The sequence below is a fragment of the Apodemus sylvaticus genome, chromosome 1, assembly GCF_947179515.1.
Source record: "Apodemus sylvaticus chromosome 1, mApoSyl1.1, whole genome shotgun sequence".
In the NCBI taxonomy this organism is placed as follows: Eukaryota; Metazoa; Chordata; class Mammalia; order Rodentia; family Muridae; genus Apodemus; species Apodemus sylvaticus.
Genome location: NC_067472.1, coordinates 32,547,240 through 32,565,603, shown reverse-complemented (window position 1 = coordinate 32,565,603; position 18,364 = coordinate 32,547,240). Strand labels below are relative to the sequence as shown.

The following is an 18,364-nucleotide window of genomic DNA, read 5'->3' as shown; positions in this document are numbered from 1 at the left end:
TGCCTTGTTTTCTCCACTTTAAACCATCGTCAGGTGTTTGTTTAATCTTCTTTAAGAATTTTCCATTAGAGCTTTCTGGCCTGCTCCAGACACTCCTCCAGATTGGTAGCTCACAATAGGCCTTTAATGAAGATGCATTTTCTGGTTCTTCTTCGTCATCATTTGCATCATCCCAAGGAGACTCTTTCTTCTCTTTCTCCCTTTCATTGTATGTCCTTTAAAAGCTATTGCCTTTTTTATTTTTAGATAGTAAACATGTAGATTTTTCTGCTGTGCAGAGGCCTAGAGTAAAATTACTATTTTCTGTTTTTGTAGATTGTTGACTGGTTATTTATTTAAGGGGTCCTTCCTGTCCATCTTTTGGTTCCTTCCCTCCTCACTTCTCTTACTCTACTCCTTTTTCTCCCTTTTCCCCTTTTTTGTCTCCCGTGTTCCTTAGGAAGAGTCCTATAGTCCCTTCCAGAGGGTACATAGACCTGACTACTCCAGTATTCTGAGCTTTGGAAGACTTAAAAACTAAAAGGTTCAGAGTGTAATCGTGGACTTTTCTTTAATGTTCACACAAAGGAAAAGTGTTCAGCTTTCTACTGGAGTGGAAGTTGGTCTTCGTTGGCTGCTCACATTAGGAGTATGCTCAGCACGGAACAAGTCTTCTTAAGTAGGCTTTGACCCAGCTCGGCCATTCTTTCAGAGACCCCTAAATTCCCAGGCATTTTGTATGTCGAACATGGCAAATAAGCTATTTCTAAGCTCTCTTTACTATTTCTCAGCTACTAATGTAAATGCTTCCCAGTTCTCCTTTTTCTTTACTGTTTTATGCTTCTTGAGGGAAAATATTTAGATGATAGTCTTTGTGAGAAATTTCTTACACAGTAAAACCAAATTATACCTTGTTAAACTGAATCTGTTGAATGATAATTATTGAAGCAACAATAAGTTTAGGGAAACAATTTTTAAACTTTAACTCTTTTTCTTAATGTAGCAACTTCATGGAGTTTGGCCACAAGATGTTATTGATGGGACTTGTGTTGCAGTAAATAACAAATACCGATTGATGGCCTTTGGTTGTGCAAGGTAATTGATAACTCATTCTAAGTTAAACTTAAGATATCTTAACATACTTAGGTATTTGATTATGCCTGTCATAATCATCATTCATCTTAATATGGTAAATAAAGGTGTATAAAGAACTGATTTCAGACACTGAATATTTGAATTTGTAAAAGTAAGATGTTTCGACTGTAGAAAGTTGAAGTACACGTTATAAAGAATAAATACATTAACATTTAGGGTCTTTACTGTTAATACTTTAAGACGTCAGTGTTTATTGTTAGTTCCTTAAGATATCTGAGGAGGGTGTCTTCTTAAGAAACACCATCTTCCCTTTGAAACACTGCCTCTCACTTGCCTGGAGCTCACTGGCTAGACTAGACTGGCCAGCTCGCCCAAAGAGCCACCTGTCTCCTGCTCCCCATGTACAGTGCACAGCACTGGACCTACCCTTCCATGTGGGTTCTGAGCATTGAACTCAGGTAGGTCCTCGTGCTGGTGTGGCAAGAACCTTACATGAGTATGTAATTTTATTTAATTAGTGAATAGTCATAAAGCTCACATGTAAAATTAGTTGGGTTTTTTTTTATTGGTTTTGGTTTTGGTTTTGCTGGGACTCATGTAACAGAGTTTTAAAATTGAAACATGAACATTTGACACATATCTATAATCCTAGCGTTCATGAGGCTGAAGCAACAGGATTATGAATTTGAAGATATTGGTTATAGCCTGGGCTACGTAGTAAAGTCTAGACTAGTCTTTATAAATGCCTTTAAAATGGGAAGATGGGAGAGCAAAAATGGAAGTGGGGGAGGGAAGGGAAATGTTATGTTCATGATTTGATTTATTCATATTTTATTTATAATTTAAAAATGTATGGTCATGAGTATATTTTCCTGTGTTCCCTATAATGTTTGTCTTCTAGACCAAGCAGAAGGGGAGGGTGCCTATGTGTGAAACACACACACTTGCTGCCCAGGTTAATGCGTACTGCTAAAGTTCTTTCCTTCAGTGTAATAGATAAGATACTGATGAATATACTAGTGTTTTCCTTCCTCTTGTTGCTATGTGTTCAGATTGTTTCCATTGTTTTATAATTTTATATAGTAGAGTGAACAATGTATGTGTTTCCAGGAAAATGTTAGGAATTTCTAGAATATTTAGAGAGGAAGAGGCCAGAGTTGCCTATGCCTTTGTTCAGGCTGATGCGATGACTAGTTACTTACCAAACGGTTTCCTACTTTGCACACCTTTCACTAGAACATGGATTCCCATGATAGGGCCTTTCTGTTTATATTGGTCACTTTTTACTAAAAGTGTTGTTTTCACAGTGGTTCTGTGCAAGTTTATACAATAGACAACACTACTGGAGCCATGCTGCTGTCTCATAAACTAGAACTTACAGCAAAGCAGTATCCTGGTGAGTATTTGTAATGTCTCTCTCGGTCTGTGAGGCTAAATCCCAGTACTACCACCTCTCCAGCTCTGTAAGTTGTTTCTTTCTTACACATAAAGGCCTGTAGCAATCAATGTCTTACTTATAAATTAGGCATAAGAAGAGATAACCTGTATATTCATTACTTTTCTCATTGCTGTGACCATACAAAATACCGTAGAGAAGTAACTTAAGATGGGATGCTCAGCGGCTGAGAGCAGCTGCCCTTCTAGAGGACCCAAGTGTGATCCTCAGGACACACATGGCGTTCACAACTGTCTGTATTCCAGTTCCAGGAGAAGAGCTGTCTCCTGGCTTCTACAGGCACCAGACATGAAGGTGGTCCATAGACATGCGTGTAGGCAAAACACCATACATGCAAAATATTTTTGAGAAGAGAAAGGAAGCATGTACTTTGGCTTACATAGCCTGTCGTGTAGGGCAGGCATGCTGATGGGAGCATGAGACAGCTGGGTACAGCATGTCTGTTGTTCGGACGTAGAGAGAGGAGTTCTGGAGCTCAGCTTGCTTTCTCGTTTCTGTCTGGTCCAGTGCTCCAGCTGCTGCCCACTCTCCTCAAGGAGGCCTTTTTGGAAAAATCCTCATATAAACCCATATATACCCAGAGCTGTATTCCCTTGGTGACTCTTAAGTCCAGTCAAGCTGAAGTGAAGATGAAGCCCCCTTTGATAATCACACTGTATACATGTATTGAACTATCATAGTGTATCTCATAAACAACAGTTAAAATAACCAAAGCCTTTTAAAATAAGTGATAATAAAATAGAAAAATTATTACTGAATGGGGTCTTTCTCGTACATTTGGGTGGGGGAGAGAGATGTGGGTTCTTGGCTTTGTCTGTCTACTACACCTGATTTTAAGGCCTCAGGTATCATAGTACCAGAGTTAATTTATGATTATATTTCATATCTTGTCCCAGAAGGCTCAAAGGGAAGAGTTCTTGTAGGTGATATTCTATTTTCTTATCTCAAGTTGTTCGACTCCATGAGAATCCTGCCAGCCTCTTCTCCATTGGCAGATGTCACAATACACTCTCTCTGTGTCTCTCTGTCTCTGTCTCTGTCTCTCTCTTCTCTCCTCTCCCCTTCTTCCCTTCTCCCCCCTCATCTCTCCATCATCCATCTATCTTCCCTATCTTCTTATCTGTCTATAACATATGTTTGTGTACATACATATTAGTTTTTCAGTGCAAACCTATTTTCAATTCTCTGTCACTGTCTGATGCCTAAGAATGACAGATGTTGGGGGTAAAAGGCTTCCTAAGGTCTTATTCATATAGGCTTAGTGTCCTAACATGTCAGTTTGTTTTCTGCCTGTATCTTAAATCCACAGGCTCAATGCCTTTTCTGTTTTAAAATAGTGTATTTATTACACACTAGAGTCGATATTTTTGTAATTTGAGGTGTGACAGGTTTCTTTTTCCTAAGTTTTACATGAAAAGAAAGTCTTTCCCATGTTAGCCCAGGCTGTCTGAAATTCACTGTATAGCCCAGATTGGCCTTGAGATTATAGCAGTCATCCTGTGTCAGCCTCCCAAGTGAAAAGATTTGTTCTTAGCAAAGTCAGCATACAATGTTTTTCTTCCATTAAGACCCTTTATGTCTGCAGTTATAACAGCGTTTCTGTGTGCTCTTGTACATGTCTGCACTGCCAGCACCCTTGTGCTTTGTGGCCATTAAGAAAAATAAGGGTTCTGTAAGCTCAAGCTCTGCTAAACTGAAACTGTGTATAATTATTAAGTGTGAAAAATGAAACCACCGATAAAGAGAACTACTGTACTGGTAATACTAAGCTTAACAAAGCTAACTTTCAATTAATGTACACACTAAGTAAATATTGTTAATAAATATAAGAATTTGGCCCAAGAATTTCTGTGTAAAGAGAATTAAAGGTGCCCTGGAATAGCCTTTCATCCCATATCTCTTTCTGGTTCTCACTTTGTTTAGTTTTGGTCTCTAGTTTTCTTGTCTAGACCTCTTTGTAATCTTTACCTGATTTCAGTTTATTCTCCCAAATACTCTGGTACCAGCTGCATGTCAGCAGTGTCCTAACTGCTAGGTGCGTAGTGATAAACAAAGCCAGGCACTCTCGATAAGCCCTTAGTGAGTGTGCTCGTCACAGGATGAGTCTACAGGTGGTGTCAGTGAAAATGCTGTTGACTAAAACTAACAGAAAAAAAAATGTACTGTGACTATAGTATTTGTTTCCTGAAATAGCAAGAAATACAAAGATAAATTCTTGTTATCCTTTATCTGACCTTTGCCTCATGATCATAAAAGAGCCAGTCTTTACTTTTTTGCATTTGCATGAAGAAGGAAGCAATCAAGGCATATTCTGATTTTTGTATTTAAAGAGAGAAAGGAGAAGGTCTCCCAGAGTTAGTTTTGTCTACTCCAACTTTCTACTTACTTCTAATTGGTCATAGATATGTCTTATAGCTATGTTAGGCTTCAAGAAAACCTCGGAAGTGATTTTGGCCAAGGCAGGAGGGTGGCATCAGAATTAGATTCTGTCTCCAGCAGTGTCCCTGCGTATGTAGCACATTAAGAGCTGTCAAATCCCCGTTGTGCTTTATGTTTACTGTCTCTGGGATTGTTATGTAAGTTATGCCAAAGGTTTTGCTTGTTAAGTCATTGGGTCTAACCTACTTAATATCTCTGTCCTAGTAATTTAGTAGCATTTTTAAAGTGCCCATAAATAGAGTAATATTTGATCTCATTTTTAAACATTTTATGCTAATGGAGTGGATACACTTATTGGATTGGAAATAACCATTGCCGTGTCTTCCTCCCGTACTTTCTAGCTTAGTTTTTGAGACAGGATTCCTCACAGAATCTGGAGCTTGCCCAGGTTAGCTAGACTGCAAACCCTGAGATCTTCCTGTCTCTGTCCCCTAGCCCCGTCCTGCACACCATCACTGGGATGGAAGGCACACCGGCACCAAACCAGCATTTGTGTGGACTCTGTAAACCAGATTTAGGTCTTAGAGAGCGAGCATTGTGTAAGCTGAGCCGGCTTCATTTGTTGTTAGGAGGGAGGGAAGACATATCACAGCATGCTTGTGGAGGGCAGAGGGCAGTTTTGGAGAGTCGGTTCTCTCCGCCAGGGGCTCAGGTCCTGGATTTGGTATATCAAGCACTCTTCCCCACCAAAGCATCTGGACAGCCCTTTGGTTTCTTTAGCTGAAAGAAGAGTGGTTGTTTTATGCTGTGTCTACACGAACCTAATATCCAGAGACTTTGAATCTGCCTCTGCTTCGACTCACTTCTTGTGATTTGTTTATTTATGTATTTTATCATTTTTGACTTAAGAGCTGATGTTTCTTGATAGTTAAGTTTGTGGATGCTTCAGGACCTGCATTGCATTATAAGATCGCTTGGGTTACTATTGGGTTAAATTGTATTCTCTGTATAAGTGGTATATTTTGTTTTGTTTTTTAAACTCTACTAATTATACAAATTATGAATTGTGTGACTGAGGATGGTCACAGGACTTTTGTTTCTGTTCTGTATATTGGATGAAGCATGGAGAAACTGCCCCTCCTCCTCGGGGAAGTTTCTCTCCTACTCGCCTTTGGGCTGTGGACGCAGCCTTTATAATCTTGGCATCACCTAGTATCCTTCCTAGATTTCCAGGTGGGGGCAAGCTCTGAACTTTATCTTCTGACCCTCACATGTTGTGTTAGTCACAGTAATGATTCTCAGAGTTTGACAGATAAATTCAGAGGGAAAGTACTTTTCCCCAGTATTTTGAGACATTCAGCATCATAGTTTCAGTGTGAAAAATCATGTAGGATATTGTCTGATATACTACAGAGACAGACATTTGCTCCCGACATTCATTTTTATCACACTCGCTACATAAAATGTTGCTGCAACCTTATCCCAATGTTACAGAAGCTGGTTCATACAAAACAAAACGGTTTTAGGATTACACAGTGGTAGTTATTCAAGCTAATCACGGCAAAGCCAGCCTTCACTCCCTTCCCATAATTCACCTGCTTCCTGAGTGTTCAGGCCAAGGCTGATGGTGGCCTTAGTTTTCAGTGCCCTCCACAGACAGGGTTCATCCTAGTTAGAATTCAAGTAGTCCGTGCCTTTCTGCTTGTTCAGATTTGGATATATGGCTTGTAAAAAGTACTAAGTATTTCTGAACAATCTTTTTACCTTTCTCACTGTCTTTTCACAGACATCTGGAACAAAACAGGAGCTGTGAAATTGATTAGATGGTCTCCTGACAACAGTGCTGTAATAGTAACCTGGGAGTATGGAGGTCTTTCTCTGTGGAGTGTGTTTGGAGCCCAGCTGATATGTACACTTGGAGGAGACTTTGCGTGAGTAAAAAAAAGAGAGAGAGATAAACTTTAGATAAGTAACCCAGCGTTTCCCTGACAGCTCATATATTCAAAAATGCAGGTCATAGAACTACCTTTATTTAAAGGTTTTTATATATTAAAAAAACCTATCTTACTCTTAAATTTTTTAATAGTGTACAAAATAGTAGCAAACATTCGAGCTTAAGATTACATCACACGCACATCATGCACTTTGCTCAGATTTTCCCTTCTCACCAAATACTGCCCCCACCCCGCCTTCGTGCCATCATTTGTATGTAAATCTAGGCTGCATGTATGGAAGAGAACATGCGTGTCTCTGTCATTCCTCAGCCCACTCCCCTCTTCATTGCCTCATGTTTCTTTCTTCCGGGACACACTTCTCTCACATCCTGCTCTCCCTGCCCTGCCTGTGTATAGATTCTGTGTAGGAGAGAGCGGGATGCTCTGCCTGTCTGGGTTTGGTATACCTCACTTAACATGACCTCTTGGCCCATCCACCCATATTTTACCTTTGTACCAAAACACTTTGTAAAGCTCAGATTTACATTATTCAGAATATATTGATTCTCCAAACATTGACCCTCCTAAAACTACAGTTGATTTAGTAAAAGTGTATTTGCTGATTCCAAACACCTAGAGAAATAAACTTCTTTCTGTGAGCCCAGTTATGTATATGATCTCATGTTAAGGCCAGCTCGGGCTGCATAATAAGACCCTGTCTTAAAAATAGCACTATGAAAAACTAAACCAGAAAGTGCTGCTTTAAAATAGAAATATGTAGTGATGCATAAGTATTTCAGTTTCATGTACTATTAATGTATTTTTACTTTAAAAGAACAAAATCAATTTGATTTTTTTAAAGCTGAAGCTACTGGTATGTATATTATATGCCACTGGAAGACAATCAAGTTTCTGTTGTGTTTTAGTTACAGGTCAGATGGTACCAAAAAAGATCCCCTTAAGATCAGCTCCATGGTGAGTACTTAATGTTTAAACACAGATGCAGCTCGAAAACCTCTACACCCTATAAACCTCAGGGCCTTTTCTTTTTCTCACATTGATCCCACAAAATCAGAGATGAGTTTTGTCTCAGTAGATATTTTCCCATATAGTTCATTTTTGGTGAAATTTATTATAAGATGGGGTTTCTTTCTATGTAACCAAGGCAGGCCTCGGAGTGTGCAGACTAGGCTGCTCTTGTTCTAATAGTCCTCTGGCCTTTGCCTTTGCAATGACTTTATCTTAAAAAAAATAAGGTAGATGCTTCTGAGGAATGACCTCTTCTGGCTTGTGTATACACACACATGCACACACATGCACACACACACACACACACACACACACACACACACGCACACACACATAGTTGTGCATTTGACCTCCGCATACCTCTTACACACACAAACACAAGTTTTCATATAATAACATTTCTGTAACTACCAGTTAGTGCCTTTAAATTGCATGTATCAACCATTATTATCAGGTTCACTAAGATTTTATTTCAACCACAAACTAAAGGTGCAAGCAGTTAGTTAGCTCCAAGTTCACAGAGAAATTGGGAGAAGGCAACATAGCAGGCATTGTTCTGGATCCATGTGCACACGTGCACACACAGGCTTACACATATCTACACACATGAAATACACAATTATTTAACTTTGTTTTCCTTTTTTTTTTCTTTTTGGTTTTTCGAGACAGGTTTTTCTCTGTGTAGCTTTGCCTGTCCTGGAACTTGCTCTATAGACCAGGATAGCCTCAAACTGCCTCTGCCTCCAATTCCCAAGCTCTGGGATTAAAGGCATGTGCCATTTCCTCCCAGCAGTTACTTAACTTTAAACAATTTCCAGCAGTTTCTGAAGGTTGCTTACATATTAAAAATTACTAGCTTCAAAAATTCTATGGTGGAATCTAGTTACAGAATGTCAGTATTGATTAGCCTTAGAGAAATATATTTAAATCTCTTACTGTACATTTCTCCACTGAAGAATCCTCTATCTAGAGAAACTAGGCATCGTGACCACCACAGCAGAACAAGGCCAAGCTGGACTGAGAACGTGTCACAGCCAACAGACATCTGCTGTAGACGCCTTCTCACGTCAGAGCTTCTAGTCATAGTCAGAGCTTGAGGACCAGGTTACTTAAATTGAGATGTTACAGAAGGATTTTAGGATTGTAATCCTGAAATGGAAGCTGAGACCACTATATAGTGCTTTTCCATTCTAAGTAAAAGGCAGTGGCGGTGGCTTCTTCCTGCTATACTTAAGATGTACTCGATGACAAGAATCATCGATTCTGTGTTTTTAACTAATTATTGTGTGTGAAGATGATGTGGATGGTGTGTGTATGTGTATGTGTGAGCTGGCTTCCATGTGGGTTCCAGAGGACAGCTTTATGGAGCTGTTCTTTCCCTCCTTCCGTGCTCTGGGGCTCAGACTCAGATTCGCACACTTTCCCACAAGCACCTTGACCTGCCGGCTTCCCCTGGCTATGGTTCTTGTCTGTTACTTGTCATGGTGGCTCCAGTACTCAGAAGACAAGAATTGCGCCATGGGTTATTTCATATATTGACTGTTTTCAGTATTTAACTGAGGTTATAAAAGAAATCAAAATAACTTTGTTTTGCTTTGGCTTTTTTTCTCTTCCTTCAAGAGCTGGGGTGCAGAAGGCTATCACTTATGGGTGATCAGTGGCCTGGCTTCTCAGCACACGCAGACTGAGACTGACCTCAGGAGCTCCGTTAAACAGCCCAGCATTTTGCTATTTCAGTTTATCAAGAGTGTACTCACCGTAAACCCTTGTATGGTAAGTAATTAAAGCTGGGGTTCTGTGTTTGGTTTATTTTGTTTTATTTTTAATACCTCTTATGGCAGAATTTTCGACCATTTTAGACCATTTCTATGTCCCATAGATTTGAATATATTTCTAAAATTGTTAACTGTACTTTCTTTGTGTATTTTCTGTGAGTCAAATATTTCTATAAAATTTATACCAAAGTCTTATTTCAGTACATGTTTTAGACTTGTATTTTTGGGTTTTGTGGGGATGGGACATTGTTTGTGTTTGGCATTTCATTCTTTTATAAAATATATATATAATGCTACAAGCAATTTGAAAGAAGCCATACTTACATGTAAGATAACTTGACTAATTTAACTTTTATCTGGGTAAGATTTTCCAAAGTATGTTGTACTTAGATACTACTTAGACATATTACTAGGTGGGAGCTGGAGAGATGGCTCAGCAGTTAAGAGCACTGACTGCTCTTCCAGAGGTCCTGAGTTCAATTCCCAGCAACCACATGGTGGCTCACAACCATCTGTAATGAGATCTGATGTCCTCTTCTGGTGCGTCTGAGGACAGCAACAGTGTGTTCACATACATTAAATAAATAATGCTTTAAAAAACTGTTCTAGGTGGCTGGGGCGGTGGCTTAGTAGAGTGCTTGCTTCACAAGCTAGAAGGGTTGGTCATGGCAGGGTGTGCCTGTAACCTTGGCTCTGGGAAGGTGGCATCCAGAGCCAGCAAGCTGCAGGTACAGTGTTGTGCCCGGTCTCAAAACACAAGGTGGAGAGTGACTGAGGAAGACCGTCACATCACACTCATACACACACACACAGAGAGAGAGAGAGAGAGAGAGAGAGAGAGAGAGAGAGCGCAAAAATTGTGAGACCAGGGCATAATGGCACACACTTGTAATACTACACACTTGGGAGGCTGAAGCAAGAGGATCACAATGATTATGTATTTAAATATGCTACAGTTATATGTTATGGGTACATATCTTGGTACCTGTATCAATGGCTTTTTAATGATAAGTGGTGTAACCAGTTACTTAAATTTCACAATACATTGAAAATTAATGTGAAAATAACCCAGATCTCAGAACTCTATACTATAGTAAGGAGCTACAAGAAAAATAAGAGTATATTTCCTGCCCTTCCCCATTCCAGATATTTTTAGAGCCCTGTTCTGGGACTGGGGAGACAGCTCAGTGAGCGGGTATGTGAGGACTAAAGTTTAAATCCCCAGAACCCATGTAAAGGCCGGGTGGGGACGGCAGCCATCTGTAATCCAGCAGGAAGGACATAGGGACGGGGATTCCAGAGCAAGCCAGCTAGTCTGCCCAGCCAGGGAACAGGCTCCAGATTCAACAAGACATCTTCCTCCAATGTATTAGGTAGAGAAGAACTGTTAAGGAAGGGACCTGACATCAACCTTGGATCACCACACATACATATGCACTCATGCAGACACACATGCATACATGCACACCACATATACACATAATACGAAAAGATATATAAATATTTATCTTTTTGTATATATCCTTGATTGTAATTTGGACTAAATGGGAACAAGATAGGATACACTGTCTGATTTGAATATAAGAATCTTTTCATCTTGAGAGCATTGGTGCTCTAATTAAAACTCAAGACATAATTAACCAAAGGCAGGCACTATTGCATCTCTGAATATGCATAGAAACTTGCACAGTCTTTTAAGCACTTTGTCCTTACATGTAGTTTTTCAGGAATAGTTCTCAGAGTGTCACCGTTTGAGGTGCTAATAAAAGTACTGTCCAAACAATTGGGACAAAACACACAGCACAAAAACTGTATTTGCACTAAGAATCACTAAAATATTGACTCTTCTCTAAATGTAATATACAAGGTCATTATGTAGATTCTGTCATGTGAAAACAATCGATATTGATTTATGGTGCTAGTTCTGAGATAGAGCTGAACTAGTTGTTGATAGAGTTGTCCCACCTGATGCTGAGTCTCTTTGCTTTCCCTCTTGCCCTTCTTTCTCCATCTAGAGTAACCAAGAACAGGTGTTGCTTCAGGGAGAAGATCGGTTATACTTGAACTGCGGGGAAGCCGCACAGACCCAGAATCCGAGGTACTCTTCACCACGTGCTGAGCATATGCCCAGGCAGGAGAAGAGCCCGTTTTCAGATGGTGGTCTGGAGTCTCCGGGGTTAAGCACTTTACTTGGGCATCGGCATTGGCATGTTGTACAGGTAAGTGTTCATGTACTGCTACTACTGACTCACTAATTATTAATTTATCACTTGGAATGTTTTTAATTGTTTTCATTGCTGTATCTTTCTCAATGTTTTGGTTTTATTCCTTGCCTTTTTTCTTTCCATTTGATAGAGTATATCCTAAAAGTTTATTTCTTTTTCCCTCAGTGGAGATTACTTTACTTTGAACCTCTGTTTCACTTAATCCGAGCACAGTGAACTTGAATAGCCCAAAGTGTATCCACTGCTTGGCAAGAGGTGATTTGACTGGTACCTAGTCCAGCTGACTTTAGAGCTTCAGCAGTTAATCACTTATACCCGGCCCACATTGCAGTCCTCTGAACGAACATCTGAGAAATGTATTGCTCATAATTTTATTATAAATTAATGCTTTTCGAAATTATAGATTCATCCTGATACCACGTTTAAATTAGCAGGTTCATTTAGTAAGTTTGACAGATTGACATTTGAAATAGATCAATTTTGAATTTCGATGCCAATTAAGATTAATTTGGTGCAGTAAGTAAATTGAAATTTCTTATAATAAATTTGTATTCATAGTTTCAAAGTTCTAAATGTTTTCTTTCTCCTTCTAGTTCAAAATAGCCTGCTCTTGGATTAGTTTCTTTTAGTCATTTTATTTTTTATTTTATTTTTCCTTTCAATTCCTTTCCATTCCTTTCTTTTTGAGATAGAATTGCTATGTGATTGGTCCCGAATGGTGGGACCATACACATACACTACCACACTAGCTTCTTTTAATCAGTTTCTATTTCCTAATTCCTTGCCTTCTCTCTGCTTACATCTGACTAGTTTGTTTCAGCTCTCATATTATTTTCAGTTTATTTTGAGAAAATGAAAGACAGAAAATGATCATTGTGTGAGGGTTGAAGGAGGAATAGCTCCTACACTGACTTGTAGTATGCACTGAAAAGATGTATTTAATGTACATTAATAACCTTGTGGAATCAAACAATGTACATACCATTTTATAATTCGTAACATTTTAAATGTAGAACTGCATCGGCTACTTCCTTGACTAAAATTTTCCACTGCTCCCTTCTCTCCTATAGCCATTTCTCTGCTATTCTCATTTCCCATACTTAGAACTATCCATTCTACACTGACCTAGACTCAATGCCAGTCCTGCCTAGCCAGGTCTGGGTTACCAGAGAGCCACGTAGAGCAGAGGATCCAAGAAGGTAGGTCTGGGACTAAAACGTCCATCAGGCAATAACAAAGTGGAATTTCCTTCCAGCTAAAAAAATTCAGTGATTCTTAGCCATCTCTGAAACATCCCAGGAAACAAGCACACAACACTGATTTTAGGACTGTAGGAGTCTGCCATCGATAGCTGGCTCTGCTCACCTGCCCAGATGAACCTTTAAGTGTGTGTTTACCTCTTTAATTCTTTATTCATCTCTGTTCTATTAGTTTTAAATAAAGATAAAATAGTTTTGGTAAAATATTTTTTAAATGGTTAACTTATTTACCATTAGGTTAAACAAGCAGTTCACAAAAACTAAATTAAAAATACCAAAACGTTATTCTGCTTTGGAATCTTCATAAACCCTAATGAGAAATAAACACTTAAAAACTAATAAAGATATAAATTTAAAATGCCACAGCTGTGTGCCCAAGACGTTTACATTGAAATAGAATTTTAATTTCAAGTTTCATAGAATGTTTGAAGTTAGAAGGACCATGGAGGTCATCTAGCCCAACAGGCTCTGTGCATGAGGACAGTCCTGTGACCATCCAGCACCACAGGGTACTACTGGCGTACATAGCCTCAAAACAGTCTACACTGAAGAATCCAGTGTACTTTAAAATCTAATTATTAGTGTTGAGTCATATAATTTACTATTGACCTTGTACTAAAACTTAGAATCTGCCCTTGTGGCTTTTTTTCTTTTTACCGTGAGAGTTGCCCTGCTCTTTGCGAGCTGGCCCTGGAGCCTGGCGACTGAGTGCAGAGTTACAGTAGTCTTTCTGGGAACTGGCTGTGTAGTGCAGAAGCTTTGCCGTCTAAGCTTCCTCGTCAGTCATGGGGACTCGCTGGGGCTGTGGCTTTGTCCCCCTTCCCTCTTACCCTCTCATGTAGGGTACCCACATTCTCCATTAAGATTGATTTGGTTATGTGGTTTCTATTTGTGTGCTTACTGTATTATTTAGAGTTCATCTGATGAGCTTCGCTAATTCTGTTGTGCTTTCTACCGATCATCTGGAACTCTGCAGTTTTGTTTCTTTTGTTTGTTCAACCCTTCTGTTTCATACAACTTACTTTCCGGATTAAAAGGTTCTGCTAGTTATATGTCTCTAGCCAAATTAAACGCATATATACTTGTTAGAAGCAAAGTTAGTGGCCAGCTGTATAGATGGAATCTTCCTCAGTTTATTTTTTAAATTTAGTTTTCTTAATTGCAAATTTAGAAAGTAACACGTTGGAACACAAAGTGAAATTTTTAAAAAACCTTCTAGTTTGTGGCTGTGTTCTTTGTTGGGTTTAGTGTTTTGTATAGTATAAACATTGGTTTCTACAAGGTCTTTATTATCTAGTATTCTAAGGACTTTATACTTAACCTGGTTCTAACTCCCTGGAAAGAATATCTGTTACAAAGTGTAGGTGGTAAATGCCAGGCCCTTCCTTCCCTGGGGAGCAGAGAGGTGAATTTGGAACCGTTTGCTCGTAAGTGGTTTGCTCACCCTTGCCTCTTATCGGGTATGGAGATGGTGTTTGGCAAAGGTCACATTTGCTGTGGCAAGTCCTTTAGTCTCACTAGTTATACAAAGCTAGTCTAGTCTGGAGACAGCATTTAACAGGGAAAAAGAAGGAAAGCAGTTAGCTTCCATTTAAGAGACTGGCATACCCTCCTGAGGTGGGTAAGACATTTTTGGTACCCAGCTCAGTTTCCCAGTGACATGACATGACTCCTGAGCCCTGACTGTCCATCCCTTTATGGCCAAGTTTCTCCATTCTTTATTAGCTCCCTCTTTCTTGCCACCGTTTCTACACACAGCATTAAGTACATAGTACAAAGTGCAAATGACACATAGATCAAAGAAGGTGACGCTAGGGAAAAATGTAGTTTGTTCTAGTAATAAAATACTTAGAATTAAAAAAGTATATTATTTTAACTCATATTTGGGTTTGTTATATTCCATAGACTTTTGAAGGTTAAAACAATAGGTGGGTTTTAGGGGCTTATCTTGTTTTGTTTTTGTAGGAATATACATTAGAGTGTGATAATTTGATAAACTTTTACTGAGCCTTTTTATGTTGGAATCATTTTTGCAGTGATGTAATAGCTCACATATGATATTTCATATGAATTAGTGAAACATTAAGGTTTGGGGAGGAAAGGGTTCTTTGACCTGCTGCTTACTGTGGTATGCCTGTTACCTTCTTTTCTAAGTAATGAAAAGCTGTTAGTTCACTTACACTGTTAAGTTGACTGTCTGGACAACTGCAGTTTAATTCTTTATGAGTTAATTTTATTGAGAACAATGTAAGTGCTTTGGGTTTATTGCTTTTGCTTGATTATCTTTTTGTCTTTATGCAACTTATTAGATTGGATTATATTTTACATGGTTTTTTGATTTGGGTTTCTTTTCTGTATATATTCAGTTTTCGTGAGTCAAATGAAAATAAATTTGAATAAATTGAAGCTTTTCTTATTCCAGGAACAGAAGACTCTTCCATTGCTCTGCTTTTCTGTTAATTCATACTCCGCTTCCTCCAGCTGCTCATGAAAGCTAATTAATATAGACTAGGAGTGTATAGAGCTAAAACATACTACACATCAGTGACCCATAGTTTCTTCAACGTTTGAAAGTTACCTAGCACTGATAAAATGACACCATGGACAAAGGCATAAGCTCGATACCATGGGGTCTGCGCTTACACTGATGCTCAGGGTGGAGACCTGTTATCTGTAGTATGTTAAGGGTTCTTGTGGCTCAGTAAGGTTGAACAGACAAATAGAAAAGCAGTAGTTCATACAGGTCTGTGGGTGCATCTTAAGAAATAAGCCACTTGCTATTCTGAAGCAACAAATTGTTTTTACATTGATTGATTTTTATATGCATTGCTTTTTTTTTTTTTTAATCACAGCAGTGTGAAAAGCAACAAAGATTTCTATTACAAACCAAAATTCCTCTTGAAGCTCCCATTGATTTGGGAATAGTCTACATCAGCAGACAGAAGCTGTTGGCTGCAGTTTGTGGCTACCCTCACATGCTTCTTTGTCAGTTTGTACTGCATTTAATATTAGAAACAAGCAAAGTTGTGGTGGGGAAGGCAGTGTGGGTCTTAGAGCCTTGAAAGAATTAAGATAGGACATGTAAACCTTGGTTCATAAACAGAGGCTCAATTCTAAGGGCTTGCTACTAAAGCTAGTATTTATGTAGGAGGCTGACTCTCACCTGTGTGCTAAGTTAATGCTTTAATTTGGAGTATATTTCATAAGTCTTACCAAACTGATATGTTATTTTCTATAGATTTCCAGCACCTATCTAGAAAGCAATTGGCCTATACGGGTGAGTGTTTATTTTGTTGGTGTTGCCATCATTGGGGGGGGGGGCAGGCCATTGGGGGTTCATAAGGAAATTCCAGAGCTTTACCTGCTGTGTATTACTAGTGGATTCTCCTCCACATTTTGTCAATATTTAGGTTTTTAGTTTAGCATTTTATGTTTAAATCATACTTTGCAAACATGTATTTGTAGTCTCTTCACCTTTTATTAAGTACATTATACCATGTGCAGGAGAAAGGTTTTAATTTTTTTTTAAACAGTTTTCAGCTATTGATAAACTTGGACAAAACATCGCTGTAGCCGGCAAGTTTGGATTTGCACACTATTCTCTGCTCACCAAAAGATGGAAACTTTTTGGAAACATTACTCAGGTTAGTCCTGAAAGAAAAGAAAGAAAAGAAAAGAAAAAGAAATTTCAAAATACAAAGTGTAAAAAAGAAAAGGGAAGAAAGTGATCCTGAGGCTGGAGATATAGCGCAACTGTAAAGCACTTGCGGTATTCACAGGTTCCTGGAGGGAAAGAGAAGTGGGAAGAGAAACTGACATCTGATAATTGCCAATAAGTCCCTTTTGATAAACTACTTGATATTTTCATTAAGATAATTGGCTTTTCATTCTTGTTAAGATCATTGACAAGTTCTGGGAGATGGTTCAGCCACTAAAGTGTTTTATTTAAAAGCAAGGGACCTAAGCTCATATCCCCAGAGGCCACTTACGCGCTTAGTGGAAATGGCACATCACATGGAATGCCATCCTTGGGAGGGAGAGATGAGTCGTCCCTGGAGCAAGAGGCCAGCCATATCAGCCAGGAGCTCTGACTGGGAGATGTCACCTCAGAGAATAAGGTAGAAGAGCCATCAAAGAAGATAGCAGACCTCAAACCCTGGTGTACACACACACACACACACACACACACACGCACACGCACACGCACACGCACACATGCACGCACAGAGAGAGAGAGAGAGAGACCACTTGACAGACACATGAAAAGGAAAAAAAAAGATTAGTAGCAATAGTTATTTAGCTTAGGATTTAATGTTATCTTTAAGAATGAGTTATCTAATGTGGGGAAACTAAATGTCTAGAAAACTAGAGATCATTCTGTGTGTGATATGTGCATCTGGATAGCAGGAATGGGGATGGAGGGTCAGAGGGAGAATGAGTTTGAGTTTATAAGAGTCAAATGGGAAGGAATAAAGAGAATTAAAATAGGTGTCTTTTGTGTACCAGGCACTTTTAATGCTTTGGTGTTGTTGACCCAGTCTGGACACTAATACTATCATTTGCTAAAAGACCGGGATTCGTGCACTCATCTGCTGAGAAATAAAGCCAGAATTTAAGTCAGTTTGTTTGAGAAGTAAGATTAATGATGCTGTATAGTACTGAGATATTTTGAATGACACAGCTATTTCTTTTAGGAATATTTTTTTAAAGACAAGATATGATATATTGTTAATAAAAAGCTTAGAGAAATAATTTTGTAAGAATAAAGCAGAAATAATCTGAGATTTCTAAGAGTATTATATTTGTTGAAAATTTGAGTAATGTAATTAAGGTAAGTAAGTACATCTTAAATTTTTCTTTTAAGGAACAAAATATGATTGTGACTGGTGGCTTGGCCTGGTGGAATGACTTTATGGTCCTTGCCTGTTATAACTTAAGTGACCGTCAAGAAGAGGTAACTTTTTTTTTCTCAGAAATAATAGAGGTTTAATTTTGGAGCAAGCATGATTTAATTTTAGGTAGTCAATAAGGCATTAAAAACTGAACAAAGCATTTTGTTCCAATAATTTTAGTATATTTCAATAGTAGAATTACTGTTTAGATTCTTCCTGTTCTTTTTTAAAGTGACAAGTTGAATTTGTAAGATAACCATTTATATTCTAGCACCCAAAAAGCTAAGACAGGAGGATTGTGAGTTCAGCTCCATTCTGGGCTCAATATTAACCCTGTCTTA

General features: G+C 38.7%; 1 protein-coding gene across 2 annotated transcripts in view; it reads left to right on the top strand.

Annotated features, from left to right (window-relative positions):
• The window catches only part of Ric1 (RIC1 homolog, RAB6A GEF complex partner 1), a 77,947-nt gene that overhangs the window by 44,104 nt on the left and 15,479 nt on the right, over positions 1-18,364 (top strand). For both annotated transcript variants that reach the window (XM_052187497.1, XM_052187487.1), the window contains exons 7-15: positions 983-1,074; positions 2,382-2,470; positions 6,696-6,840; positions 7,770-7,818; positions 9,493-9,645; positions 11,663-11,866; positions 16,370-16,408; positions 16,665-16,775; positions 17,996-18,085. In XM_052187497.1, the coding sequence (XP_052043457.1) occupies positions 983-1,074; positions 2,382-2,470; positions 6,696-6,840; positions 7,770-7,818; positions 9,493-9,645; positions 11,663-11,866; positions 16,370-16,408; positions 16,665-16,775; positions 17,996-18,085 (972 nt within the window). The remainder of the gene's footprint in view (positions 1-982; positions 1,075-2,381; positions 2,471-6,695; positions 6,841-7,769; positions 7,819-9,492; positions 9,646-11,662; positions 11,867-16,369; positions 16,409-16,664; positions 16,776-17,995; positions 18,086-18,364) is intronic.